The 27,872-nt window shown below is 61.6% G+C and overlaps 3 protein-coding genes across 4 annotated transcripts; 1 reads left to right on the top strand and 2 right to left on the bottom strand.

The window, feature by feature from the left end:
- Positions 1 to 269: 269 nt before the first annotated feature.
- On the top strand, positions 270 to 11,976 carry TMEM259 (transmembrane protein 259). 2 transcript variants are annotated; one of them, XM_050321200.1, is made up of 11 exons: positions 270 to 791; positions 2,647 to 2,913; positions 3,206 to 3,317; positions 5,171 to 5,281; positions 6,163 to 6,285; positions 6,603 to 6,703; positions 7,474 to 7,531; positions 7,866 to 7,949; positions 8,452 to 8,584; positions 8,933 to 9,032; positions 9,678 to 11,976. In XM_050321200.1, exons 1-11 carry the CDS (start codon positions 567 to 569, stop codon positions 10,479 to 10,481), a joined length of 2,118 nt encoding a protein of 705 aa, XP_050177157.1. In that variant the 5' UTR covers positions 270 to 566; the 3' UTR covers positions 10,482 to 11,976. The 2 variants fall into 2 exon arrangements, with proteins under 2 accessions (XP_050177157.1, XP_050177156.1); XM_050321199.1 differs by having other exon boundaries at positions 3,206 to 3,371.
- A 592-nt stretch (positions 11,977 to 12,568) lies between these two features.
- On the bottom strand, positions 12,569 to 18,369 carry GRIN3B (glutamate ionotropic receptor NMDA type subunit 3B). The gene is given in 11 exon segments (XM_050321513.1): positions 12,569 to 12,605; positions 12,970 to 13,290; positions 13,412 to 13,479; positions 13,663 to 13,827; positions 13,909 to 14,060; positions 14,237 to 14,352; positions 14,478 to 14,623; positions 15,070 to 16,120; positions 16,552 to 17,150; positions 17,910 to 18,152; positions 18,154 to 18,369. Coding segments are annotated over 11 exon segments (3,114 nt in total).
- Positions 18,370 to 19,893: 1,524 nt separating this feature from the next.
- On the bottom strand, positions 19,894 to 27,263 carry WDR18 (WD repeat domain 18). Its single transcript, XM_050321126.1, has 10 exons — positions 27,048 to 27,263; positions 26,424 to 26,534; positions 25,587 to 25,720; positions 24,966 to 25,107; positions 24,309 to 24,452; positions 24,046 to 24,110; positions 23,819 to 23,943; positions 21,772 to 21,938; positions 21,191 to 21,259; positions 19,894 to 20,977 (listed from the first exon to the last, which is right to left on the bottom strand). The coding sequence occupies exons 1-10, from the start codon at positions 27,255 to 27,257 to the stop codon at positions 20,846 to 20,848; spliced, it is 1,299 nt and encodes a 432-aa protein (XP_050177083.1). The 5' UTR covers positions 27,258 to 27,263; the 3' UTR covers positions 19,894 to 20,845.
- Between the last annotated feature and the right edge of the window lie 609 nt (positions 27,264 to 27,872).

Below are 27,872 nucleotides of genomic sequence, written 5' to 3'. Positions count from 1 at the left end.
CATGGCGAGTATTTCTCAACCTTCCCCGCCTTTCTCCAGCTGGTCACCCTCCCAGGCGATGCGCGTCGGATTTTTACTCCAAACCTGGGGCTTTAACAGATTAATTTTTTGCCTTTCTGAGGAGCAGCTCAAGCGCGGAGGGACAGGCCGCGCGCGGAGCGTGCCGGGAATGCGCCTAATTTGCGTATGGGGGCGTGGCGTGGCTGGCGCGTGTCCTCCACCGTCCCGTCGTGCCCCGGGCGCGTGCGCGCATGCGCGGAGCCGCCGTTGCCGGCGGGGGAAGATGGCGGCGCCGCGCTGAGGGACGGGACGGGAGAGGCGGAACCGATCCCCCCATGGCCCGGGCCCGGCCCGCCGGCCGCGTCCCCGCTGCGCCTGCTCGGGCCGCCGCAGCGCCCGGGCCCCGCTGAGCGCCCAGGCTTCACTCGCCGGGCCTGACCCGTCGCCACCCCGAGGCGTCTGCGCCGGGCCGGGGCCGGGGAACGGGGACGGGGGCGGCGGCCGCCCCGGTCCAGCCCGCCCCGCCGAGCAGTAGCGGCCGCTCCGAGCCCGGCCCCGCCGCCAGGATGTCCGAGAACCAGCCGAACGCCAACAACCACCACGCGGCCAACAACACCGGGGCCGCCGGCGGCAACAACCGGGGCGTCCGCAACCCCAACCTCAACCAGAACCCCCTGATCAACGTGCGTGACCGCCTCTTCCACGCGCTGTTCTTCAAGATGGCAGTGACCTACGCGCGCCTCTTCCCGCCCTCCTTCCGCCGCGTCTTCGAGTTCTTCGTCCTCCTCAAGGTGAGGGGCAGCTCCTCCTGCCAGGCGCGGCCGGGCCGAGGGCAGGGATTTCCTTAGGAACAAAAAGTTGTGGCTCTGCCGGAGGTCCCAGCCTGTGTTCGGGCCACACACACACCAGGCTGTCCCCAGGCCTCCCGTGGGCCTCTCCTGTGTGGGAGACACGAGGAGTTCAACGATCTGTGGTGGTCCCGGTGGTCCCTGCGCTCCGGGGCTCTGGTTCCAGGTCCGTAAATCCAAAGGAAGTCCTGAGCCAGCTCGCTGGGCAGCCTGGCTGGTGCGGGGCATGTCCCGGGCTCTGGGCTGGAGAGGGTTCAGTTTCTGTTTCCGGGAAATCACACTCTGGGTGCATTGCACACATGGCATACCGGATAGTTGGGGTTTTGTTGGAGTCTTGTCTCTTCTGGAAGCAGTTAAGGCACAGCCCCGTTCTAACCCTGCTTTTTCAGCAGTGCCAGTGCAGTGTCACAGCTCTGCCCCGGGGTGAACCCTCCTGCCTGCTGGGGCCCCCAGAGGGGCCTGTCAGTGTGCAGGGGTGAGCTGCCACTGGTTAAATCCTGCTCCGTGTCCTCCGGGTTGGCAATGAGAGCAAGAAGGGGAGAGCAGCGTGCCTGGCCACCCTCCTGCCCTGGGTTTTTACAATTCAGCAAGAAAACATTTAGCACAACTTGTCTCATACTGCACGGATACTTTTTCTACCCTCCCAAGATATGTTATGGGTTCTCACATCCCTGTTCCGTGTCCCAGTTGTCCGGCTGGATCCTGGCAGGCAGGCTGGGACAGGGACGGTGCTCAAGGCCAGGCTGTTGGGCAGAGCAGCTGGGAGCTGTTCATGCTGCTTCTGCCTCTGATCCCAGCCGTCCTGGGAAACGAAAAGCATTCCCAGGGCCCTGCAGGGTCAGGGGCCAGCAGCCTCCAGCCTGCTCCTGGCCCTGATCTGGCTGCTGGGCACAGGGAAGCAGAGCCTGTCCAGAGCTCCTGCAACCAGGGAGGTGGCTCTGGTTTACCTTCCCTCACGTCCCCCTGTGCAGCTGCTCGGCAGAGGGATGTTTACCAGCCTGTTTGTTAGTCACAAATAGGTCAGGACAGCTGGGCTGATGAGGAGGGAGCAGCTCGGGGTGGATGGGAAGGGAGGTCTGAGCTCAGCGGTGCCAGCCGTGCTGGGAGCTCTGAACTTTGGACGTCGTGCACGGTTCCTGTCTGTGCTTTAGGGAATGGGTTTTATTAGTCCAGTCTGCTGTGCTGTGGTTTAGAGCTGTTCCTGGGATTGAGGCAGGGCAGGGAGCCCTTTGGCCACCCTGGGGCAGGGCCCATTCCTTGCAATGACAGATCTACCATGGGTTTGGGTCGTCCTGCCCTCAGAAGGGTTGGCTTTGGGAGAGGTTTGCTTTATTCTGCCTTTGGAAGGCTGGGCAGTCTTCTCCAGGCTTCAGCAGGAAACTCTTTGTGCTGAGGAGGGAAGGGTTGGAAGCCATGGATGCATTTCCATTCCTTCCAGCGTGCCTCGTAGCCTCGTCCCGCACTGGTGCTGTGTGTGGTTCAGTTTGGGGAAGGTGTTGGTTGCAGGACCTGTGCTTCCAGCAGGGTGCCTGAGCTGCACAGCTGTCGAGGGCAGCTCTGCTCTCATGAACAGGAGCAGGTGGTTCCTGCTGCCTTTGGTGTGTTCCTTGCTGAGAATGCCGGGGTCTGGCTCCTGCCTTGTTGGGAAACACTGAAGCTCTTGTCCACTCGCCAAATCCACTCGTCCGAGTTTTTCTGGTGTTTCACGGGCAGAGAAGAGCTGGTGGTAACTGGGAAGGCTGTACCCAGGCCGAGGGTGGCCGGGCTGACGGTCCCTGCCTTGTCTCCTGCCCTGTAGGCTCTCTTCGTGCTCTTCATCCTGGCCTACATCCACATCGCCTTCTCCCGCTCGCCCATCAACTGCCTGGAGCACGTGCGGGACAAGTGGCCCCGTGACGGGATCCTGCGGGTGGAGATCCAGCGCAACTCCAGCCGGGCCCCCATCTTCCTGCAGTTCTGCGGCGGAGAGAAGTTCCCGGGAATGGTGGTTGAGTCCGCGGCTGAGGAGGAGGAGGAAGAAGAGGAAGAAATGACTGTGGATATGTTTGAAAACAGCTCTATCAAGGTAGACGCGCTCCCTGTGTGCGCTGGAGAGGGAGGCCTGGGCACTGGGCTGGGGAGAAAGGGTTGGCTGTGAGAGTGTGATCCCTCAGGCTCCTGGAAATGCAGTGGCTTCCTTGGCTGCTCCTGTATCCCTGTACTTGGCTTCCGATGGTTTAACACAGGAAGTAAAGCCTGAGAAAGCGACCTCTCCCACCCTTGTGGCGGTGGAGGCCTTTGCAGGGACAGAGGGAGCGTGGCAGGTGGGAGGTGAGGGACCTGCTGATGTGACTTTCCCTGCCCTGGTTTTCCAACAGTTTGAGCTGGATATCGAGCCCAAGGTGTTCCTCAAGCCGTCCCGGGTGAGCAGCACTGAGCTGCCCCACAACGACAGCCAGGAGTTCTCGTTTAGTGACACAGCCACTAAAGGTATGCAGCCTCTGCGGGAGACTGTGTCCGAGTTTGAGATGCTAGCCCGAGCAGGTAATCACACCTTCACTGCTACCTGTGCTCCTCCCTCCTCCCCCCGTCATCCTCCCCGCACGTCCCGCCTTGGCTCCTCGGGGCACCTGCACAGTGACCTGAAATGTCTTCCCAATGTGCTCACCTGGGGTTAGTCCTGTCAGTACTAACAGCAGACCCACAGCGAGCTCTGTCCCGGGGCTGGGGGGTGTCAGGGGGAGGCTGGGCTAGAAAAGTTGCCAGACCAAGAAGCTTCAGATGAACCACAGGTGAGTGAGGGCTCTTGGTCTGGCAGGGCATCCCTGTGGGGATTGGTGTCAGGTATCTCAGGTGAGCCTGAACCCCCCTGTTCCGAGCCAGTCGCTGTCCCCTGCGAGCTCCAGGGACCCCCTGACAGCGACAGTGCTCCTCACATGAGCAGGGCTTGGGCTGTGTGCCAGGTCCTGAGCCAGCAGCAGCACTTGGAGCAGCCAATTTGCCCCAGTTAATGAGCCCCAGAAGCGGCCGGGCGGGTTCCGTGGGATTGCGATACCGCGTTCCGTTCTGCGCCCGGCCTTGTCCCGCCCTGCTCCTGCCCCGCCTGAGCTGCTCAGACCTCGTGAACTCCAGAGGGGGATTTAGTGCCTTTGTGTTATTCAAAATGGAATTCCGGTGTGGAAAACTTCTGTCTCTAGTGGTTAAGGGAGGAAATCTGCTGAGGAGTATTTATGTTAAAATAGAGATGTGGAGATGGATTCTTTGCCTTTTCCCACAAAACTTGCAAAAAAATTGCCTCTTTCACTCACACTGCTGTCCCTGGAAGGGCTGGAATTCTTTACTCTGCAGACATACTGGTGTTGTGTTTTTTGCCAGGTTTCCTGTGCTCTAAGTAAACCAAATTTGATGTTTAGTCCAAATATTTTTGCCATGGAAAAATATTTTATGAGACAAAGGAAGTAATTGTTTGTTGATATTTAAACCCTTGACTTCCTTTTGAGCTTAAAACTGTTTATAATGGAAACAAAAGACAAAAACAACAGCCCAGCCTGTGTTTGCTGCCTGAGAAGGGATTCAGGGGCTGCATCTCTGTCAGTGCTGTGTCAGATGTGTCTCTGTGAAGTTCTTGTGTCCCTTTAATTGTCACTGTGGTGCTGGGAGCTTCCTGACAGCTGCCTCCCCCCTCCTGGAGATACACCCTGACAGTCTGAAAGAGCAGGGATTAAATTGCTTGGCTCCAGCTTAGCGGGAGGTTTTGTCCTTTCAGAGATGATGTAGCAAAAAGCATCTGTTTGGAACCTTTCTTGGAAAAAAAATAAACCAGGGAAACTTCAGGCACCACCAGTTTTTGGGAAAGCTGTAATTGCTGCTGCCTTCCGTTCTGACGTGTGTAATTGCAGCAATGACCTCAGTCCCCCAGGAAGTGCAGGGCTCTTGCCTGTGGAGCATTTACTTGGTGTTCTGCAGGTGTAAAGTGGGTTTTTCTGCTGTTTCCCAAACAACATGGGAAGCAGAAATTAAACAGAGCAAGAAAAGTGGTTCTGGGCTTGCCAGGCACAGATGTGGGCAAGTTCTGGGCAGAGCCTGGAAGTGCTGCCCTGAAGCTTTCCCAGAAGCCTCACATTAAGGGCTAAGGTCAGGGGAATGGGCTGCAATTCCAAAGAGTTTGAATTGATCTGTGTTTAACTGGTTGAGGGAAGCCCAGAGCCCACCTTTGCAACCGGTTCCCTTTCCAAGGGTGTGCTGGGAGGGAGGGAACGAACCTGGCGGGGCTGTTTGTTGGTGGTGGTTGTTTGCAGAGCCGGGTGCTGAGCCTCCCCGTGTCTCTCCCGTCCCTCCCGCAGTGTGGCCGCAGGAGGAGTACATTGTGGAGTACTCGCTGGAATACGGCTTCCTGCGCCTGTCCCAGAGCACACGGCAGCGCCTCAGCATCCCAGTCATGGTGGTGACCCTGGGTGAGTGGGCAGGGGGTGCAGGGGGGGTACCTGCTGTGCAGAGACCTCGACGCCGTCTCTGGGAGCTCTTTACGAAGCCGATGGCACTCACTTCCCACGCAGGAGAGCTGCTGTGTGCAGCCTGTCTCCCTTTAGTAGGTCACAGCTTTCCAGGAGGAGCACTCTGAAATGGTGGAGCCTGGTTCAGTGAGCCCTGATGTCGTGCCCAGCACAGTTTTCTCATGGAGGAGGGAAGAGCCCTCTCCCTGGCTGAAGGCACTGAAGCTCTGGGCTCACTGGGAGCAGCGGCAGTGCAGGGTTAGAGCGTGGTGGTGAGAGCAGCTGTGCAGGTGTTGGGGATGGTGCTCACAGGTCTGTGTCACGCTCTCAGCGTACTTCTGTGCCCCTGGGAGCACCAGCAGATCGTTTCCCTGGAACAGCGTTTCTCTTCTCCTGGCAATTGCTCTGTTAAAACCTGCCCAAGTCAGGAATACAGTCTCAGACCTTCTTGTGCACTGTTAGTGCCGTGATCAGACTGAACCTCGCTGCTCCCTCCCAGTCAAGCTGAAGCACAACTGGTGGGGGGTTTAAGCAGTTTTCCTGTGCAGTAATGGGCAGTTGGGGTGAGCCAAGCTTAGATGGCACATTCCCTTTTTGTCTGTGCCAGCCCTGACGTTCCTTAAGGCCCATTAGCACTGTGACAGCATGGCTGGATCTGTCAGGGGTGACATTTTCCCTCCCAGAGCTTCCCAGTTCGGTTTTACTGCCCCAGGCCCACGTGCTGGCCCAGGCCCAGCTCAGCTGGCACACGTGTCACTCAGGGTGATGGGACCATGTGCTCACTCTGTGCCTCTGTGGCTGCAGGTGTGAGCAGTCTGAGCAGGTTTTTGTGTTCTCCCTAGACCCTACCAGGGATCAGTGCTTTGGGGACAGGTTCAGCCGCCTGCTGCTGGATGAGTTCCTGGGCTATGATGACATCCTGATGTCGAGTGTCAAAGCTTTAGCTGAAAATGAGGAGAACAAAGGTAAGGCCTGGAGGAGTGACAGCAGCTGCATGGAGCGGTGGGTGTTTGTTCTGTGCATGCCTGAATATCATCTTCTGACTATTGATTAATCTGTAATGCAGGGAGCAGTTCCCTGTGTTATTGTCAAGGACAAAATGAGACAGGCAGAAGGGGAGAGGTGTCTGGAAACCTGATTTCCTCCCTCCTCACTGCCCTGCATGACAATGAGTGCTGCCCTGAGGATTTGCTCCAAATCCTGTTTCTTTAGCAGGCAGTGGTGGTTGATCCTTAGCCTGTGTGTTGATCATACCGAGCTTGTGTTTGTGGTTTTTCTCCAGGTTTCCTTCGCAATGTGGTGTCCGGGGAGCACTATCGCTTTGTCAGCATGTGGATGGCCAGGACGTCCTACCTGGCAGCCTTTGTCATCATGGTCATCTTCGTAAGTCAGCAGGAGCTGGGCAGTGCCTGGACTCAGCCAGGGCTGGGCACCGTGTGGTTGGTGTAACAGCACAGACCTGGGCTCTCACCTGCTTTTAAAGTGTAGTTGGTGGAGGATGAAGCCCTACTCTGGGACTTTTGTTCTAAGTGTCCTTAAAACACTCAGGCTGTCAGCATGAGGGGTAAACATTTGTCCTCTGAGACTTTTAAGAACAGGCCAGACTGATTTGCCAGGAGTGATCAAGATAAACCAAGAGATGATGTGTGAGGTGAGGCCATCTCAAGATACACATCAGACAAGATCCTGAGCGATAACTATGCCATGTTTATCGTTTTGGGTGGCTGTGGGTGACTCCTCCATTGTGTCTGGCTGTCCCACCCACTGAGGCAGCTCTGTGCACAGTCACGTTGTGGGCAGTGAGGAGGAACCGACTGCAGAGAGGTGCTGGGAGCTGCGGCAGGAGCGGGATGGAGGACGGGAGAATCCCTGCTCCCGGCTCTGTGGGTTGGCTTGGCCCCTGCTCAAATATTCAGGATCGGTCCCTTTACAAACAAATCCCTTACTGTCTGTTCCCCTGCAGCAGCACAGAGATTAATTGCTTGTTTGTGGAGCCCTAATTACTCTTTGGCAAATTGCTCTGCACAGCTCCAGCTAACGAATGTGGGATGTGCAAGCCCAGGCTCGCCCGGGCCTCTGCCGCAGTGCGATTCCGAGCGACTCCCCACACCCGGGGGGCTCTAACCTGCCTCCCCTTCTCTCTCCTGTTCCAGACTCTCTCTGTCTCGATGCTGTTGCGCTACTCACACCATCAGATCTTTGTCTTCATTGGTAAGGACCGGCAGAGAGGTTTGGGTTGTGCTGGGCACTGTGCCTGCTCCAGCACGGTGTGTCGTAGAGTCACAGCAGATTTGGGTTGGAAGGACCCTGAGGATAGTCTTGTTCCAACCTTGGTTTTCATTGTTTAGAAGGGTGCTACTTGTAGCTACACATCCCTCTGCACCCTGTGACCGCTCTCGCCAGACCTGTTCTGTCTCCTGACAAGTGCTGGGGACAGAGGATTTGGGACGATGGACTTGGCTGCAGGGAGTGGGTGGTACCATGGGGTGGAGAGTTCCTTGGCCCCACATCCTCTCTGTACCACAGCGTGTTTTCCCTCTTGCAGTTGACCTGTTGCAGATGCTGGAGATGAACATGACCATTGCGTTCCCTGCGGCTCCGCTCCTCACTGTCATCCTGGCTCTGGTCGGTAAGGACTTGCCTCACTGCTTGTGTCTGCAGCACATCCCTCTGGGATCTGCGGGAAGCCTAATTCCCTGTTCCGAGCTGGCCGCAGCAGGTGGTTAGTGCGGCTGCTCATCACAAGGCAGAAGGCTCTGGAATTTGATGGCACAGTGAGCTCCATTGTCCTTCTGGGTCCCCTGGAAAAGCAGCAGTTCATTGGGAAATCCCAGAATCCAAAGCTCTGTCTGTCCCTGGAGCTTGTTGCAGACTTATATTCTGTAGCCACATTTCACTTGCACAGCTTGAATTTAAAAAGCACCAAACCCCCCTGAAATCTGTGCTGGGGGAGGCAGCTGATCCTGCTGCGCAGGGGCTGCAGTCAGTGGTGGAACACGCTCAGCCTTGGCTGCTACCATAACCAGAGCCCAGTTACCTGCCCTGGGCAGGTGCAGTCACAGCCTGGCTCTGAGGTGGCAGAGGGCCCCTTCCTGTGCCCTGCCGTGTGCTGATGTCCCCTCTGTCCGCAGGTATGGAGGCCATAATGTCTGAGTTCTTCAATGACACCACGACCGCGTTCTACATCATCCTCATCGTGTGGCTGGCGGACCAGTACGACGCGATCTGCTGCCACACCAACACCAGCAAGAGGCACTGGCTCAGGTAAGGTCTCTCATTCCCTCTACCTGTTCTCCTCCAGCTGCTCCAGGGCCTTCCCAGCCCCTCCAGGCACGACAACCTCCACTCAGGGGGTTGTCTGCCTGGCTCCTTGGGAGCTGCCCCACAATGCACAGGGTCCAAAGTGCAATTGCTCCACTTCGGGTTTGTGCCTGGATCTTGGAAGCACCTCAACCTTTTCCTGCCCCTTGTTTTACCCCATTCATAGCCGGGCAACTCTAATTACCTGTTAACGAGTCTGCACTGCCCCAGACCAAGTGCCCCAGCTCAGACTTGGCTTAGGAATAGAACAGAGCTCATACTTTTCCTGATTTTTCTTGCCTTCCTGCCCAGGTTTTTCTATCTGTACCACTTTGCCTTCTACGCCTACCACTACCGCTTCAACGGGCAGTACAGCAGCCTGGCACTGGTCACCTCCTGGCTCTTCATCCAGGTGAGTCCCTGCAGAACTGCTGCACCTGGGGGGGCTTTGCCAAACTTCCTCTCAAGCTGGGTTGGAGTAGGGATCCTTTCTTCTGTAAGAGATGGAACTAAACCTGGTTTGGAAATGGAACAGCAGAAGGCAGCTATGGAACAGGGGGACCTTTGAGTCACTGGCTCCAGTCCAGCCATGGGCATGACAATAACCTGATGCCATGCAGGTTCTGGGAAGACTTTCTATCCTATCCTTCTGCAGTAAATCCTCATGAGGGTCTGTCTTGCAGAGGAGCTGCTCAGGTCCATGCAGTGAGGATGCTGGCAGGACCAGCTCCAATGTGATGTCTCCAATATCCTGGAGCAATTAAACCTGTTGGGTGTCTCTGGCTGTTGACCTGCTGCAGGATGGGGGCAGGGAATAGAGCACAGCCCGGAGGAATGCTGTTATCCTTCTTTTCCCTTAAAAGGGAAGAGGGGTTGTAATCTATTGCCTGTCTTCAGAGACAAATTATAAAGCAGCTTGCAGTAGTCAAAAGTCCAAACTTTGTGCTAACCTCCCAGCTGTCAGAGCAGCTGGATTTTCCAGAAGTGCAGTTTTCTTGGGATATGGTAGCTTGTAGCCCAGGCCCAGGGGGTGACTCTTTTCCCTTTCTTCCTCCAGCACTCAATGATTTACTTCTTCCACCACTATGAGCTGCCAGCCATCCTGCAGCAGATCCGGATCCAGGAGATGCTGCTGCAGAACCAGCAGGTGGGGCAGGGCACCCAGACCACGCTGCAGGACAACCTCAACAACAACACCACGGCCGCCCCCGTCGAGGCAGGGGCTCGCCGAGCCCCCCTGGCCACCGGGCCCCCCGGGGAGGGCAGCGGCCCGGCCGCCCTGACCCCCGGCGAGGCCTCCAGCGTCATCGCCGCCGCCGTGGGCAGCGACCTCAACTGGGTGGCCGAGACGGCCGCGATCGTGACAGAGGCCTCGTTCCTGTCCGACCTGAGCACCACCCTCCTGGAGCCCACCGTGGTGCACGAAGCCGTGGCCAGCGGGACCCCTCAGGAGGCGGCCGCGGCCTCTGGTTTGGTCGCCCGCATCAGGGTCAGCAGCGAGCACCCCGAGACGGCCGTGGGCTCCATCACCATCGAGGTCACCTCCACGTCCGTGGTGGCCGCGGCAGATGCTCCCCCTGCTGCGGGGGCTGAGCCCCCCGTCCCGCTGCAGGAAGGGGGGGCCCCTGTCCTCAGCCCCTCCCTTCCCAAGCAGACTGAGGTTCTTGAGGGCTCAGACAGCCGAGCAAAACCTGGAGGCAAGAACTGCGTGGGCAGCAGCAGCGTGGCAGAGCCCCCTCCAGCCTCAGGGGGGGACAGTGACCAGGACAGAGGTTTGGAGGACCGGGGGGAGAGCAGCCCCTGCCCAGCACCAGCGGAGAGAACGCCCAGCTCAGAGCCAGGCTCCAGGAACCTGTCCTGAGCCCCGTTCTGTCGCTCTGGACTGCTGGGAAGGCATTTGGATTTTGTTTGTTACTATTTCTCACTTCACCATCATCCTTAACCCATGGATCCCTCTGAGCGGAGCCGGAGCAGCAGGGGCAGAGCAGGGATGTGGTGACCTCCCTTCCCTGGGAAAGGCACGAGGGGCTGCAGCAAGGCTGGGGGATTTGGTCCCCTGGCCCACACAGCTCCTGGGCTCCTCCGAGGCCACAGGTGAGCCAACCACCTGCTCCTGCCCCATGTCAGCTTGTGCCCCAGCTTTTCCTTGCCCCCAGTCCCAGGCTTCGCCCCTGCAGCCGTGTTTGCAGTCCAGGTGTGGATCCCAGCACCAGGTGGGAGCTGACCTGGGACAGGCCACAGCACGTGGCAGCTCTGTGGTGAGAGTAGGAGCTGATAGAGCAGGCAAAGTGTGTCCAGCCCCTGTGGGAGAGCCACAGAGAGGAGAATCCTGGTCACCTTTCCTGCTCCTAAGGGGAGGAGCAGCAGAGACGTTCCCTGGGTGTGAGGTCTGCGCATGGCTGGGCAACAACCAAAGCAGAAGCTGCAATTCAGTTCCTTTTTTTCTGTCCTTGAATTTCCCTCACTGGGTGGGGTAGGGTGTGGAAGGTGCCGTGTCCAGGTGGGAGCTGCCATCTCAGGAGCCGTGAGTGATGCCTGGAGGGAGCTGTGCTGCAGTGTGGGTGTCTGTGGAGAGGTGTGGGGCGAGGGCAGCAGCTCTGTCCTGCACAGCTCTGTCCTGCACAGCTCTGCTCTGGGTGAGGCAGCTGCTTTCCAGTGCCTTGTCCCTCCCGTGGACCACATCTGCATTTAGGATCAGCCCCATCCCAGACGAGAGAGCAGCTCCTCGCCCCTGGACTCTTGCATGAGCTGGTTTAGCAAAGAACCAAAACACTAAAGCAAAGACATTTCAGCTGATTTTCCCCTGTTTCCCTGCATGGAGGTGAGGCTGGCAGGTCCCAACCCCTCTGCCATGGAGCTGAGCTGGGGGGCTGCACTGAGACCTCTGCAGAGGGGTCGGACCCACCGGGCTGGCTGGAAGGAGGGTTTGTGCAGGGGGTGGAGCAGGGCCAGGCAGGATGAAGTTCTGGGATAACGTGGCAGGACGGGGCAGGGGCAGGAGGTGACACATGGGCACTCAGCTCCTGGGGACAGCTGGGTCCCTGTACAGGTGTCCCCAAGTTCAGGGCTTTCCCCTTATGGCAAAGTAGGATTTTGTGTCTCCCTCAGAGGGCTCGGTGCGATTCAGTGTTTCCCTGTCAGCACGGGGGGCTCAGAGCCCCCTGTTCACCCCTCTGCTTTTCCACCTTTGTTTTTCCCTTTCACCTGGAGCAGCCCTGGTGCTGCTCTGGAGCTGGGGGGACCCTGCTGTGACCAGCAGGTCCAGTCCTGCTGCTGCCAGTGCTCTTGGGAAGGGGCCTCGTGGCCGACTGGCCCCAGCCTCTGGAGCGCCAGGAATGACTGTAGGCTTTTCAGAGGAGTGGGTGGGTGGGAGGGGGGGACACCAAACCAAATGATTTGATGAATGAAAAGTAGAGTTCATTCTATTTAATTAATGTACAAAATGTGTTTGTATATAATAATAAATATTATCTCTAACAGCTCCTGCAGCTCTGCCCCATGTCCTGTGCCATGTCCTGGGCTGCCACCGGAACGTGATGTTGGGGGTCCTGGGGGAGGTGAATGCTCGATCCTGGAGGAGCCCCTCCATCCTGGGGTGTCAGTGCCTGGGGGTGTCACCGTCCGTGTCCCCCGGCAGCCCCATCCCCGCCGTGCTCAGCGGTGCTGGGGAGGGGCTGCGGGGCTCTGAGTCCTTCCAGGGCCGCCTGCAGTGGGATGGGGAGTTCTTCCATGTCCTCGGGAGGGAGGGGAGCACTGAGGCACAGCCTGTCCCGCTCCCTGCGTGGCACCTCCGTCCCTCACCCTCCACCTGAGGGAGATTCCAGCTCTGCTTTGCGGTGGCTCTGGGGTCAGCCCGGCTTTGCTGCCCTGGAGCCTTCTCTCCAGAGGGAGGTTTCAGTCCCGGCCTGTCCTGCTGCCCCCTCTCTGTGGGACCTTTCTGTTCTCCTCCTAATCGCTGCTGTCCTGCGGTGGGGCTGAGCTGGGCCTGCGGAGGAGGGAGGGGAAGGGTTATCCTCGGGCATTCAGGATGCAGCTGGAAGAGGAAAAGCAGACTTTGTCATCTTTATTTACACGGTGTAAAAGCAGAGTGGGGCTGTGGGGCTGAGCTTTGTCCAAGAGCTGCAGGGGCCTCTCACCCCATCTCAGCTCCCCTAAAAAGAACTCCCTGCCCTTCAAACCCTCACTGGCAGCAGGAAGTAGGAAAGGAAGAGATGAAGGGCCCCAGAGGTTGGGCAGCCCCAGGACTTCCCCCCTCCCTTTTTCCTGCCATCCCTCCTTTCCACTCCTGCTCCCAGCTGGAGGAGTGGGATGCCCTGGGATGCTTTTGGGGGTCCCTGCCCCCACCTCACCTCTCCTCCCGGGGTTCCTCGGGGGCCAGCAGGGCTGGCAGTGCCCGGCCGCCCTTCGCCGTGCCCAGCACGGCCACCAGCTCGCTCTTCCTCAGCAGCGCCGCGCGCAGCTGGTCCCGCATCTCCTGGATCTTCTCCTCCAGCTCCCGGAGCTCGCTCTCGCTGGCTGCCCTGTCCGGGGGCTGCGGTGCCCGCCCGTTCCCGGGGTGCTGTGGGGACCCCTCGCCCTCAGGGGGGGCTTTGTCCAGCTGGAAGCGGACCCGCCGTGCCTCCTTCCAGGGCTGTGCTGCTGCCGGTGCCGGCCTCGGCCGGGGCTCGCCCCTGTGTGGGGAGACAGAGAGGGCTGAGCTGGGATCTGGCAGCTGTGGGGTCCCCCCACGGCCCCCCAGGATGGTGGGAGGAGGAGGAGAAGAGCAGGGCAGCCTCTCAGTCCCAGCTGTACCTCTGCTCCAAATTCAGCTGCTGGCTCTTCCGCTCCTCTGTGCCCATGTTCAGAGCCCGATGGATTTTCTGTGGAGAGCAAGGGAAGAATGAGATGTGGGGTGATGGTTTTGGGGTTAACTGAGAGTGACAGTCCAGGGGTGACGGTCTGGGGGCTGGAGGAGGGTAGAGGTGGTGTAAGGTAAGAGGGAGTAGTGACATGGGGCCAGGGGTCTTTGGGGCGCTGGGTGAGCCCCTTCCCACCGGCCCCACCTGGCTCGTGTGCAGCCAGTAGTTGAATTTCTTCTTGCGCCGGATGCGGGGCAGGACCAGGCGGTAGAAGACGTGCTCACCCAGCGAGGTGAGCAGAGAGCCACTCAGCCCGATGCACAGCAGCACGAACAGCCCCGAGAAGTGGTAGATGCCCATCTGCAGGGTCTGCAGGGAGCGGGGGGTGTGGGCTGGGCTGGGGGGCTGTCAGGCCCCAGAGCCCCCCCCACCAAGGGCCGGCCGCCGAACCTCGGTGACGGCGAAGACGCGCTTCCCACAGGGCACCATCTTGTACCACTTGTCGTGCAAGAGGTCGATGAACCCCGAGGACTTGTAGCGGCTGATGAACTCAGAGACGTTGGAGGTCAGCGGCGAGTTCTGGGGGAGGCCGATGCCGTAGCCTGGCCCCAGTGAGGGGGGAGTGGCAGCTGAGACAGGGGGTACAGCCCCCAGTGCCCACCATGGAGGGAACACCTCCCCACCCTGCCTGGTCATGTCCACAGCCAGAGCACACACCAGTACACACATGCACACACGTGCACACACAGGACCCCTCCCCACCACAGCCCCCCCAAACCTTCGATGGCGAAGGGTTTGCCCACGGTGAGCAGTTTGCAGTCAGAGTCAATGGACACCTCGTAGTCCAGCAGAGACTTGTCCATGATGAAGGCGTTGAGTTTGGGGGGCTCTGTCCTGCACCAGCATGGGGGGAAGTGTGAGGTGTGGGGGGTTGCACAGGCGGCAGGGAGGGGGCAAAAGCTGCCCTGGGAGGAGTAAAAGGTGGGAGGGAGCCCCCCCATGCCCTCCCTGCTCCTCACTTGAGCATGGTGACGCCGTCGGGGGTGGTGGGGGCGTTGTAGCGCCGCATGTACTCGTGCATCTCGGGGAAGCTCTTCTTGATGTACTCCTCGGCACTGCTCTCCCACACCGTGCCGAAGCGGAAGCCCTGCGAGGGGTGATGCAGCTGGAAGGAGGTACCAGAGCATCAGCACCCCTGGCCCAGGGATGTGTCCCCACTCCCTGGGGACGTGTCCCCAGCCCTGAACTCCCAGTAGGGGGGTCTGGGCAGCCCATGGAGGTACAACAGCTTTTAAGGGGTGTCTGCCAAAGAACCCTCCCTCCCTCCCTCAGGGACAGCCTCAGGACAAACCCAGCCTGCTCCCCCCTGCCCTGGAGCTGAGGCCAGGACTAAACACCAGGGTAGGGGGCCCCAAAGTTTTCTGGGGTTCACAAAGGCACCTCTGCCCTCCCCATCTTGGAAGGGGCCACACTGCAAGACTGGGGCTGGAGAGAACTTTCACATTCATTCCAGCAGGGAAGGTGCAGAAGGAAAGACAGGACTTCCCTCCCCACCTTCCCTGGACCTCAGTCCTGTCTCAGCCCATCTGGAGCAGCCAGACACTCGCCCACCTTTGGGTCGTGGATGCCCGAGAGCTCCTCGAAGGTCTTGTCCCCCACCATGACAGCCGCCAGGTTGGCTGTGTAGCTGGAAAGCACCAGGAGGCAGAAGATGGCCCAGAGGTTCATGAGGAAGCGGCCGGTGCAGCACTTGGGTGTCTTGCTGGAGACGGTGCGCCCAAAGAGGATGGCGTAGCACAGGTTGAGGGCTGAGGAGTAGGAGAAGATCTTCATGCGGTTGCGGCCGTGGGGGGTCATGCCATAGGGGCTCTTCCACTCGTAGAGGGTGAGGAAAAGCGCCGTCATGTGCAGTGCCACGAAGACGCCCACCCACATGGTCCAGTGCAGGGGCCACATGAAGGCTCCGATGGGAGACGCCGTGTCCTTGGTCCTCACCAGGATGCCCAGGCTGGTGGAGAAGAAGGGGCTGGTGAAGTCGATGACTTTGCTCCGCGCCGAGTTGATGCTGAAGGAGGTGACGGCCATGTGGGCCGTGCCGCTGAGCAGGTCCCCAACCAGTCCTGTCCAGCGCCCGTTCTTCCAGGCCCCGTATTTCCCATCCCCCACGATGTAGAGCTCGAAGTCAAAGGCCATGTCCTCAGCCAGCTTCTCCAGCAGGTCGATGCAGTACCCGTAGCAGCACTTCTTGTACGCCCGCGGCACCGAGCCATTGCCAGCGCCGAGCTCCTCAAAGAGGGAGTCCAGCACGGCCGAGTCGTTGGTGCCGGGGTCCAGGCAGAGCTGCCCAGCCGGGCAGTTCCCTTCCTCATCCACCTCCCTGGTGAAGACGAAGGGGTGCTCCACCAGCGTCACCACGCGCAGCCGCGCGCGGGCCCCCCCGGCCGCTTCGCCGGGGCTCCTGTGCTGCCGCTGGCTCTGCCACGTGCCCTCCTCCAGCTCCAGCTTGCCGTGGCTCCACGTGCCCACCGTCACCCAGGTGGGGTCCCCCCGCGAGTCCCGGCGCAGGCTCCAGACATGGAATTGCTGCTCCGGCCGCACCAGCGCCGCCTTCTCCACACGCACCAGCCCCGTCTGACCGTGGAAGGACATGTTGGCCAGGAACCTGCCGAGGAGAGGGTGTCACAGCTCCAGCGTCCCAGGTCAGCTGGGACCAAGGGACAGGGACAGGGGCTGGGAGCGGGATGTGCCCAATTCAGACAGGGACAAGGTCAGGGAGGAGCAGCAGGATGCGGCCCCGCTGTGCTGCCCCGCAGCTCGCTGTGCTGCCAGGGCCAAGTGTTATTAATATTTATAGAGCCACAGTGCTCGGGCAGCATTAGGGAGATCTGAAGTGACATGTCCCCCCTCGTGCAGCACAAACCGTGTCCTGGGGGGGGGCTGAGCCCCACGGTGGCTGCTGCACATGCTGGGGGCAGCACTGGGCAGTGCCCTGCACTGAGCCCACTGGTACCGGGGCTCAGGCTCAGCCCCCCCTGCACCCTCAATACCAAAGAGCCAGGACAGGGGAAGGGGTATGCCCAGTATCCCCCTTACCTGGCGAGGAACAGCCCTGGGGACTCGCCAGGTGCCTGGTGCCTCTCATTGCAGTTGCTCGTGGTCTGCAGCAGCGCGGGGTCGGGGTGGTCGCGGGCGGCGCGGGCGATGGCCCGTGACATCAGTCCCACTGCATCCTGCACAAAGAGCTCCAGCGGCGGCCGGTTGACCTCCCCCAAGGCCAGCAGCCCCAGGGGCAGCCCCTCGGTCTGCAGCTCGCTGGCGCTGAGCGGGGAGCCCAGCATCCAGTGGAATTCCTGTGGTGGCAGCCCTGACTCCTCGGCGGCCTGGAAGATGAGCCGAGCACGGGGCAGGTCGCAGCCCAGCACCAACACCGGGCTGGAGAGGGTCCTGATGTGCTCCCTGTGCTGCTGCAGGTAGCGGGTGGCCCTGGGCTCATCCAGGTAGCCCAGATCCAGGATGGTGCGCAGGAAGAGCTGGGAGCGTTGGGCCCAGAGGCTGAGGAAGCCGGCGACGTCCCAGGGGTGGCAGAGCACCAGGCTGGTCTCCTGCCAGTCACTGGCCTGCAGGACGCTCACCAGCACGTCCACCAGAGTCTCCAGTGAGCTCTGCCGGTCCATGTGGAAGTGGAAGGGGCTCTGCTGACACACAGGGGTCGTGGCTGTGCCCCTGCTCTCGGGAGGTGCCCAGAGGCAGCACCAGACATGAGCCCTCCCACCCTGAGGTCACCCCGTGATCCCTGCCCACCCTCTGCCCATTCCCTCTCTGGAATCCAGTGCCAGAACATGTTCCAGAGTCCTTCTGGAGCCAGACCAGGAATGGGACTGGGGCTGAGGGCTGAGGGCTTCCAGAGGCACCAGGGAATTTGCCTTGGAGTGGGAGCTGGAATTGGGACTGGGAAAGAGCTGGGCAGAGGGCCAGGAAGGAGCTGAGATGGGAGCTGGGATAGAGCCAGGATAGGACTGGAATGGGGACCAAGAGGGGGCTGGGACAAAGCAGCGATTGAAGCCAGATAGAGCCAGGATGGGTCCCGGGGTGAAGCTGGGTAGAACCAGGATGGAGGTGGAATGGGGGTGGGATGGGGCCAGGGTGGGAGTCAAGATGGAGGGAGAACAGAGCTGGGATGGAGCCCAGAGGGAGTCGAGATCCAGAAAGGATAAGGGGCTGGGATAGATTCGGAATGGGAGCTGGGATCGAAGCCGGGATCGGAGGCAGGAAAGTGAGCCGGGAGGAGGACCCGCGGGATAAAGTCGGTACGGAGCCGAGACGGGGATCAAGACAGGAGCACGGACGGAGCCGTGACGGGCACAGGGACGGAACCGGCGAGCAGGGACTGGAGCGGGCACCGGGAGCGCGCCCGGCCGGTGCCGGTGAGGTGCGGGCGTTTCGGGTCTCACCTGCGCTCGGAAGGGCAGCGGCCCGCGGGTGTCCAGAATGCTGACGAAGGGGACCTGGAGGGTGGCGGCGAGGAAATCGAGCTGGAGCAGCTCCCGGCGGGAGCGGGGCAGCGCCAGGACGGCAGCCACACCGCGTCCCGCCAGAGTCCCGCACAGCCACCGCGCCAGCGAGCCGGGGTCTCTCGCTGCCGGGCCGCCCCCCACCACCTCCAGGCTGAGGTTGTGGGGCAGCGCCGCCCCGCCGGGGTCCCCCGGGGCCGGTACCGGCGGCCCGGGCCAGCGCGGCGCGGAGCCGGGTGCGGGCGGGCGCGGGCGGCAGCAGCGCCCCGACACGCACGGCGGGACCGGGGCTCGGGCCGGGGCTGGGCCCCGGGGGCGCTGGGACGCGGCAGGGATGCGGGTGTCCCCCCGCCGCCCCCAGCGCCGCCGCCAGCAGCCAGAGCGCCCGCAGCACCTCCATGCGCCCCGCACCGGCCCCGCACCGGCCCCGCCGCTTTGCGCTCCGCCGGGGGCGGCTCCGGGGAGGACCCGGGCTGCGGGCAGGGACCGGCCGGGTCCCGCCGAGGCCCCCTGGGCAGAGCCAAGGCCCTCGGTGCGCGGTGGGTCACTCTGGACCCGGCCCACCCAGCGCCGGATCCGCCCGCAGCCGCCCCGTCCACGCCCACGCGCGACGCGGGTCCCCCTCGCCGCACCCCGCAGAAAAGAGAGCCCCCGCCCGCGCGGTGCTGCCGTCCGAGGGCTGTGACCGTGGGGTCCCCCGGCACAGAGGCCCCCGCTGTTCTCTGGGTAGTCCCGGCCGCCTTTAGACTACCTGGACCTTCCTCCTCCTCTTCCTCCTCCCTCTCCGGCCCGGGAAAAGCCCCTCGGGGCGTTCCCTGAGCCGGGGCCGGAGCCTTAAATTGTCTCCCCCGTCCCGGTAACCGCCCCTCTCTTCCTCCCCATCCCTCTATCCCTCCACAGTCTGAGACACAGCCTCAAAATCCGGGGGTCCCAAGGCCGGGGGGTTCCAGGGCCGAGGGACTCGTCCTCTGTGTGGGAAGGGGCGAAGGGAAGCAGAAGCACAGCCTTCCCTCACTGAGGGGGGAGACGCGGGGTCACCCTCCTCATCTTCACCAGGGAAACTGGGGCCCGGCCCGGAGGTCCCCACCACCGGTAGCACAAACAGCAGCGACTGGGGCTGGAGCTGCACAAAATTAATAAGGAAAAGCAAAGGACGGAGCCAAAAACCATCTGGCAAAAAGTATTGATCCACAGATAAATGTAATGAGTCACAGCCTAATGAATTCCTCTGCGGAGCTGGGCCCACAGGGGGAGGGCAGAGCAAATCCTGCCAGGGCACAGAGGGTCAGGGGGTGCTGATCTCCCCTGGAGTGGGATCCTGACAACAGAGCCCCCAGAACCTCTTTTCCACAGGCATAAGTGCGGCACAACACCCACTGTCCAGCCAGGAGCTGGGGAGGGGGAACAACAGGATCTTGGATATGAAATAGCCCCCCAAATGCTGGGTACAGCACAGTTGGGAAGCCCCATCCTCCCTCCTGCTCTGTCCAAGCACAGCACCCTGACAGAAACTCCACTGGTGGGACTGGGAAAGTGTGGGATGACTGGAAGGGAGCACTGAGGTCTGGGTTTGGTTGGGGGCTGTATCCCTGGGGATCTCGGGGGGCTCCATGCTCCCACCTCTGCCCCCACTGCAGCCACTGGCTCAGGGCAGTGTTCCCTGCTGCAGCTGATGAATGTTGATCCAAAGTCTCAGGAGGAAGATGAGGAGCAGGAGAGGAAGTAAAAGGAACAGACTCGGGTGATTAAGCTAAAAGCATTTTCTGGGGAGCTGGCAGGAGCTGGGGCCACACACACACTCTGGTTTTAAAGTGCAATTTAAATCATCTGTGCTTGGGTCTGGTATATTGAATGGGGAGGGGTGGCCACGGGACACATCAACACCCTATAAGGGCAAGGAGGGACCTCTGGGGTGAAGGTGACTGGGCAGCTCAGGGATGAGGAATTGCTTCCCTGCTCCCAGCAGGCAGCCCCATGGACACAGTGATGGGTGGTTGAGGTCTGTGGCCACCCAAGGGATGTTAAAGAAAGAAACTAACTCGGGCATCTTTCACTATAAAAACAAATCTTTTATGTAAAAAATAAACCTAAACAAAACCCACAACCCCCGCTGCCATGCTGTGACAATACAAAAGGCCGAGTCCCCAAACACCGTGAAAACAGAGTCGTTGGATCCAAATATATATAAATTGTCAACTGACGAGACTGGAAATAGCACCTTGCTGGCCCCCCTGCCCCTCCCCGGAGTGACCCTGTGCCCCAACACCACCACCCGCACACTGAGCCCAGGGACTCCCCCAGGCCCTGCCCGCTGGACGGGGTGGGCGCCCCATCCTCTGCCCTGGTACCCAGGGACCCCCTGCCTGTCTCAGCAGACCCCCACGGCCCCGGGTACCCCCTGGAGCAGGAGCCGCTCAGCCCCCGCTGTCCCGAGCGCAGGGTCCCATTGAGCAGGGTCCGGCAGCACCGAGCAGTGATCCCCAGGGCAGGGTGGGCAGAAGGGGGTCTCCAAAATCCAATCTCAAAACGGTATTGAGAGAAAAACACTTTCCTGTCTGCACTGCAGGGTCAAGTAACAAAAAGAAACAAAGAAGGGGCAGAGGAAGAGATGGGGAACGAGCAGGAGCTGCATCCTGAGCTCTCCCGCAGCGGCCGCCCAAGTGCCCCCGCCTGCCCCCCGGCCCCGCGTCGGGGTGAACACGGTCCCTGTGCTGCCCCGCCCGCAGCCCCCGTGCTGGGCTGTCCCGTGTCCCGAGCGGGCGAGCGCGGCGTGTGCCGGGTCAGCGGGGAGCGAGCCGGGTGTGCTCCGCCGGCCGGGCAGGTGCCCAAGGGTGGGCAGGGAGAGGTGGAGGGGTGCGAGGGCGGGGGGAGCCTCTTCACTTGGCTGGATTGGTGATGATGCGAGCGGAGAAGTTAAAGAGGTCCTTGTTGATTTTCCGGAGGTTGCTCACCTCCTCCTCCAGCTCGCTCACTTGGATCGTCAGGTGCTCCTGGTCTCCCACCAGGTTCTGCGACAGGAAAACACAACGGACGAGCATCAGTGTCTCAGCTCTGGCAGGTGGAGGTTGCTGCTCCCTCCACAACAGGAAACCCCAAACCCTTCAGATTCCAGGGCTCTTCCCCCCAGTTCCTGGCTTGTCCCAGGCCCCACGAGTCAGATCAGCAGACAAGGAGCCCCCAAGGGGTCTATACCAGATTCCCAGCCTGGGAGCAGCTCTCACCTTTTCCCTCGTCAAATACATCTGCGAGTACATCCTCTCTGCCTTCTCCAGGTAGCTCTGCCCAGGCTCCTGTGGGGACCAGACCAGACGTATTGGCAGAGCAGACAAGGACCTTATCTCAGTGACCCTGGGCAGGGTTCCCCATGGGAGGGACCCAGGGTGATCCTGCTGTCACCTCTGCCAGGCAAACAGCCTCCCTGGCCTGCTGCCACCTCCCCAACAGGGAGGTCCATCCATCAGCTGTGGCAGGACTGTCGCTGTCACTCGCCCAGGGACAGACGCTGGCAGAGGGGAGCAGCTCTGGGACCACCGTCAGAGAGGGTGGGATGGACAGGACACTGATGGTTTGGGACCCCCCTGCCAGGGGATGGCCATGCCAGGACCAAGGAATAGGTGGGACAGCAGAGCCAGCCCACGCTGCAGCACGGGGCTGGGAGGACAAATGACTGCAGCAGCCAGGACAGGGAGGGAGCGGGAGGGAGCAGGAACGGGTTTCACCAGCTGGAGGAGAAGCTTTGCTCCAGCACAACCCCTCCCCGATGTTCATCCCCCCTCCCCAGCCACCCACTCGCCCCCCGTACCTGCTGGTGCAGCCCCAGGCGCAGCGTCACCCCCTCAGCGCCCGGCTCGTCGCTGCTCTCGGTGCCGTGCAGGTGTTTGCTGAACTTGGGCAGGGGCACGCTGGGCTTCCCATCAGGGTTGAACATGTTGGCAGGGGCCAGCACGATGAAGGCGTTTGTCACCGGACCTGGCACGGGACAGTGGGGACAGGTCAGGCTGGGTTTGCCTCTGGGCAGCCCCGAGAACAGCGAGTGTGACCCTGGTGCTGGCAGTGGCCAGGACTCTCTCCCTCCCCAGCAGCGCTCCCTGTCCAGGGCTGTGGCTCCAGTCCCGGGCCCAGCACCCCGGGGGGGTCTGGGGCAGTGGGAGCCCCCACCCAGCTCGACTCCCCCCAGAGCCGCCATTCATCAGCACCGCCGCGCCCGCAGCTCTGTGCTGCCTCGATCCATCACAGCTCTCACCTGCAGAGCCAATGAGTGCGTTAATTACAGTGTTTACCCACACAGGCGGCTGCTTTCTGGCAGCAGCCCCCTCTGCCCCCTCCCAACTCGGGAATGAGCCCAGAGATCCCCAGACCTGGTTTCCTGCCTCCCCAGAGTGGTGCTGGCCATGTGGTGACAGAGAGCAGCTCTGCCTTGCCAGCACCGCTCATCACCCAAGAGCAGCAGCCCAACTTCTCAGAGTCCGCCACCTGCCCACGCTCTGTCTCCACCAAGGACAAGCCACCCTTGGTGTCACAGCCCCCCCTGCCCAGCCCCGAGCCACACTCCAGCTCCTCTGATCAGCGTCATGAGGGGAGGGAGGGCAGCGGGCCCTGCGTGCCCCTGGCACCCGTGTGCAGAGGGGCCACGCTGTCCCGAGGATGCCGGGCTGGAGGCTGCTGTCATGTCACCACGGCAGAGCCCGTGTCACCCCTGCCTTGGGCAGGGAGCGGGAGGCACTGCAGGGGTGCAGGGCAGCGGCAGGGACAGACCTTGCCGGGGGCTCACGCTGCTGCTCGGACAGGCCGAGGGAGAACGGGGACCCACGGACACCAGCGTTGCCCCACAGAGTGGGGGTCGGGCTGGGGCAGCAGAGTCCCCCTGCAGGGACCCCATGGGGAGAGACCCCAGACCCAGGACAAGGCTTGGGGGTGGTGGGCTCCCAGCCCGCTCCCAGGCTTGGTGGAGCACACACAGCACAGCGGGGTGGTGTCGGTGCCAGGGGAGCCAAATCCCTGCCCACAGGCAGCAGGGAGCCAGAAGAGGCTGCAGAGCACCCACAGCTTGGGCTCAGCCCGGTCCTGCCCCTCCTGGGAAGAGCCCAGTCCATCCACTCTCCTCTGATTCCGTTTTCACCCTCTAATGCCAGTGGCGCCAGGCTGGATGGGCGCTGCAGTGGGTCCCAATTAGGGATGGTCCTTGGCAGCCAGAGGGAAGAGGGAAAGGGTCTGGAGGCAGCCTGGCTTCCAGAGACTGCCCCGAGGCAGCAGCCCAACCTCTGCAGGGAAACAGGGTCTGGCTGTCCCTGCCATCACCTTCCAGGGGGTTTGGGCCATGCCCAACAGCAGCAGTGCCAACCTCACTGGCCAGCATGGCACCAGGGACTGGAGAACACCACAAATTGGGAAGAAACCCAGTTAGCAACAGGAGGGGCAAACATTCCCTTGCTCTGAGGCACCTGACTGCTGCTCAACATAGTTTATCAGAGCCATCAGACTGAAATCCCAGACGACTGCTCATATGGGATTCGCTTCAGGCCCCATGAGCTCACGAGTGCTCACTGCGGGGTCACGGAGCCATGTCCCCTCCAGACACTGCTGGGGTGTGTGTGGGGTGACTGCTCCCTGGGGAAAACAAGGAGGAAGATCCCGGGTGACCTCAGTGATGAGGTGAAATCCATGACTCACTCCTGACAGTGCACAGGGTGGGGGTTATTAACACATGGGCCAGGTCACGGCATCGCTCCAGACAGCCAAGGCTCCCTCCAGTGCCTCTGCCCTTCCCAGGGCATGAGTGCCCAGGGCAGCACAGGTGAGACACCAGCGGCCTCTGGCAGCAAGGATCCCGGAGATAAGGACATTCCTACCTTTGTGATTCATCGTCTTCAGGCACTGCTTGCTCTGGATGTCCCACAGCCGGACGGTCTCGTCGTGAGAGCCCGAGAGCAGGAGGCTGCCGTCCGTGGAGACCGACAGGCACGTCACCTGGTTCCTGGAATGGGGAAGAGGATGTTTAAACTTGGGATGACCCCAGGACTGCCAGAAGCTGGTGAGGTGGGCAGATGGGGGCTGGCAGGTATGTCTGGTCCCTCACCTGTGCCCTTTGAAGACCTTCCCGTTCTCCCGCTCCGTCTGGAAGGTCCGGTCTCTCTGGACTGGCTGCAGAAATGAAGGAAGGAAGGGAGAGGGGTTAAAATTCAGGGAGGCTAAAGCCAGCAGGTTCATCACTGTGTCTGGAGGGGGCAGGGGAGACAGGGGACCCAGGCCCTCCCATGCCCTGGCAGGTCACACTAGTCCCAGCAGGGAGGTTACGGTGGCTCGGGGTGACAGGGCACACCCACAGCCCCATGCACTCACCCAAGTGCAGAGATCGACCTGGAAGATGGACCCATCCATGCCACCACAGAACATGTGGTACTCTGAGAGATCCAGAGTCACAGCCATGATCCCCACGTCAAAGAGCACAGAAAGCAGGAGCTCCCCGGAGGAGATTTCCCAGAGCTGGCATGAGAAGGGACAGGAAATCATGGAGCGTTAATGGCAGGATTGGAGGCACCCTGGCATCCCACCCTGGCATCCCTTCCTGTCTGCAGCTGGGAAACTGAGTCCAAGGCAGAGCCGGGGCAGAACCCAGTATCAGCCTCTCTGTGGCCAGGAGAGAAGTTTCCAAGGCAGCTCCACAACAGCCCTGAACCCCCTCTGTGCCCGTCCTGCCCCCAGGGCACCACCCTCCCTACAGGCTCCAGCCTGCTCTGCTCCCTGTGGACATCAGCGTTGGGGTCAGAGGAGCTGACCCTGACACTCCCAGGGACTGCAGCAGCCCAGCCCGGGGGCAGCTGCAGACAAACTGCTGGTGTCGGAGAAGCAGAGCCCAGGTCTGGCAGCTCTGAGTCATTGCAGAGACAGCCAAGAAATTCAGCCTTGGGACAGCTTGGGGACAGGGACAACTTCCTGCTGCCTGGCGGAGCCCGGCTTTGACCCCGCAGGGTCTGGCACCTCTGGAATGAGCCTCACCTTGGCTGTCTGGTCGAGGGAAGCGGTGGCAGCCCGTGCCAGGGGCCCTCCGAAGCCGCAGCACAGGTCGGTGATGGGGAGGCTGTGCCGGGACCAGACGTGCCGGGGGTCGGGGATCTGGGAGGGCTCTGCCTGCAGGACGCTGTGGGGACAGCAGAGAGGGGCAGCACGGTGGGTCAGCCAGGGCAGAGCCCCACGGGGAGCTGGGCCAGGCTCTGCTCCTGCTGGCTCTCCTGGCTGCTCTCCTGGCTGCAGGCACCAAGCGGAACACGGGAGCTGCCGGTGGCCTCGGCACATGGATACTGAGGCTGAGGGCCACAGCTGAGCTCCCCATCCCGGAGGAACAGAAACATTGGCTGCCATTGGCAGGGGAAGGGCACAGTCCACTCTGTGTCACCCAGGAAAAGGAGTCAGAGCCATATGACATTCCCAAGAGACCCCTGTGAGACCCCAGGGAAAACCTCCCTGCCCACGAGGACGCCACCCGTGAGAGCCCCCAAGGATGGCACAGACCCAGCTGGGACATGTGGGCTCAGCCAGAGCTGATCCTGCCTACAGGACACGTGCATCTCTCACTCCAACATCCCTACCCGATGCTCCCTGTGCCCCCGGCCCCCTTACTTGTAGAGGTTCCACACCAGGGCCAGGCAGTCCTTGGCCCCCGAGAGGAAGTGGCTGCTGTCGTCGGTGAAGCAGAGGCACGTGAGGTCCTGGTAGTGTCGGTTCAGGATGGCGAGGAGGTTCCCATTGGATACCTGGAGTGAGGGGAAGGGCAGGAGAGTGTCAAGGACTGAGATGTCCCGGGATAACGTGGTGCCCTGCCCTCAGTGCAGCAGGGATAAAGGGGAGGCTCTGTCGAGCACAGGAGCCCAATGGGCAGTGACTGACACCACGGAGCTGCAGCTGGAACTGTGTGTGCCCGGGACTGCAGGGAAATGCAGCCCACACCACGAGGCTCAAACCTCCCCTGGCACGGGGAGCTCTCCAGGTGAGGCATCCCGGGGTTTAATCCCAGGCTCAGGACAAGCTACTGCTTTTATTTGCTCGGTGGTGTGCCGGGAACGCAGCGTAATCCCACGTAATCCAGGAGTAATTAACCAGCAGGACAACGAGCAGGGCACAGCAGGGGCTGCTGGCACCCTGGGCACACGCAAACACGCAGCTGAAATGTGGGAGAAGCGCTGCAGAAAAACCAGGTCCTGCACTGCTGCCTTGAGGGAGCGACACCCGGCCCCTGAGTCACCGGGAGCCTCTTGGAGAGAGAAGGAAAGGGCAGAGCGAAGCCTCTCCCAGAATTTCTCCCCCTCCTGCTTTGAGAAGCTGCCCCACAGGCTGTGGAGGCCTGGGATGGGGGATTTAGGGATACCTGAGGGATGGAGGCACTGCCAAAAGGACGGGGCGCTCCCTGACTGCCCAGGGTGTGGCTCTGCACATCCTGAGCTCCCCAGGACCCCCTACCTCCCACAGGTAGATGCTCTCGGCGACCCCCGCCAGGATGTAGAGCCCGTTGGGAGAGGCTGTCAGGCAGGTCACGGGCCCGGGGCAGATGATCTTCTGCTGCAGCTGGTCCTGGGCAGAGAGAGCACAGCGGGCACTCAGCACAGCAGGGAAGGGGCTGCAGGCAGGGCCCCCCGAGGGGGGCTCAGGGACCTCACTGGGGGTCCTGCAGAGAGAGGGATGGGGGCACCTGCCTGTAGTGATGGGGGTCAGAATGGAAAAGAGAGACAGGGGGGGACCTGGGGGTCTGGCCATGGAGATGGGGGTGCCTTTGTGGAGAAAGGGGCCACGGGGAGGTGTCTGACCATACAGAAGGGGGTCTCTATGGAGAGAGGGGCGTTAGGGGGTGTCTGACCATAGTGGGGGTTTCTATGAAGAGAGGGACCACGGGGGGTCTTTGTGGAGAGAGGGGCCAAGGTAGGGTCTGACCATGGAGACGGGGGGGCTCTGCGGACGGAGGGACCCCTCCCCACAGGGCCGGGGGGTCCCCACGGAGGGGTGCCCTGTCACACCCCCACCGGACCCGCGGTGCCCGGAGGCGCCCCCCGAGCCGCGCCCGCCCGGGCCCGCCCTCCGCGCCGGTACCTTCCTCTGGAGCTCCCAGACGTTGATGTAGCTCTTGCCGAGCTGGGCCCCCAGCAGGTGCTCGCCGCCCAGCAGCGCCAGCCCGCGCGGGCCGCTGTTGCCGCCGCGGTACCCGGGCAGGGCCGAGCCCGAGTGCAGCTCCCAGACCGAGCAGTTGCAGAGCGGCCCCGCCGCGTCCGACACCAGCGCCACCTCCATGGGCGCCGCCATCTTCGCGGTCCGCCAGGGCCACAGAGAGCGCGGCCGCGGCCCAGAGCGCCGCCTCCCCCGCCCCTCGCCGGCCAATCAGCAGCGGCGCCGCCGCGGCCGCTCCGCCGCGCGGGGAGGGAGCTGCGCACGCGGCAGGAAGCTCAGCAGGGTCCGCCCCGGCCGCCCCTGGATGGGTGACCCGGACACGCTCAGCCCCGCGGGGACCCAAAGGGACCCCCATGGCACCCCAAAACCCTACAGAGATCCCGGGACACCCCATGGACACCCCAAAACCCTACAGAGATCCCGGGGACACCCCATGGACACCCCATGGACACCCCATAAACCCTACAGAGATCCCGCGGACACCCCATGGCTCTCTGTAGGGACCCCATGGACACCCCATAATCCTATGGACACCCCACAGCCCTTCAGGTGCCCCATGGACAGCCCACAGTCCTGTGGATCCCCTGTTGGCACCCAGAGCTCCGTGTGAACTCCATGAGCACCCCACAGCCCTGCAGACACACTACAGACCCATGGACACCCCACATTTATAAGGACACTCCATGGACAGCCCGCAGCCCTCTGGGCACCCCTGGGTAACCCTGGACACCCCCAGGGCCAAAATCCCCA

This window comes from Myiozetetes cayanensis, unplaced genomic scaffold (assembly GCF_022539395.1).
Source record: "Myiozetetes cayanensis isolate MyiCay16 unplaced genomic scaffold, myiCay2020 scf26, whole genome shotgun sequence".
Taxonomy (NCBI): Eukaryota; Metazoa; Chordata; class Aves; order Passeriformes; family Tyrannidae; genus Myiozetetes; species Myiozetetes cayanensis.
This window is presented reverse-complemented; position numbering and strand designations above follow the sequence as displayed.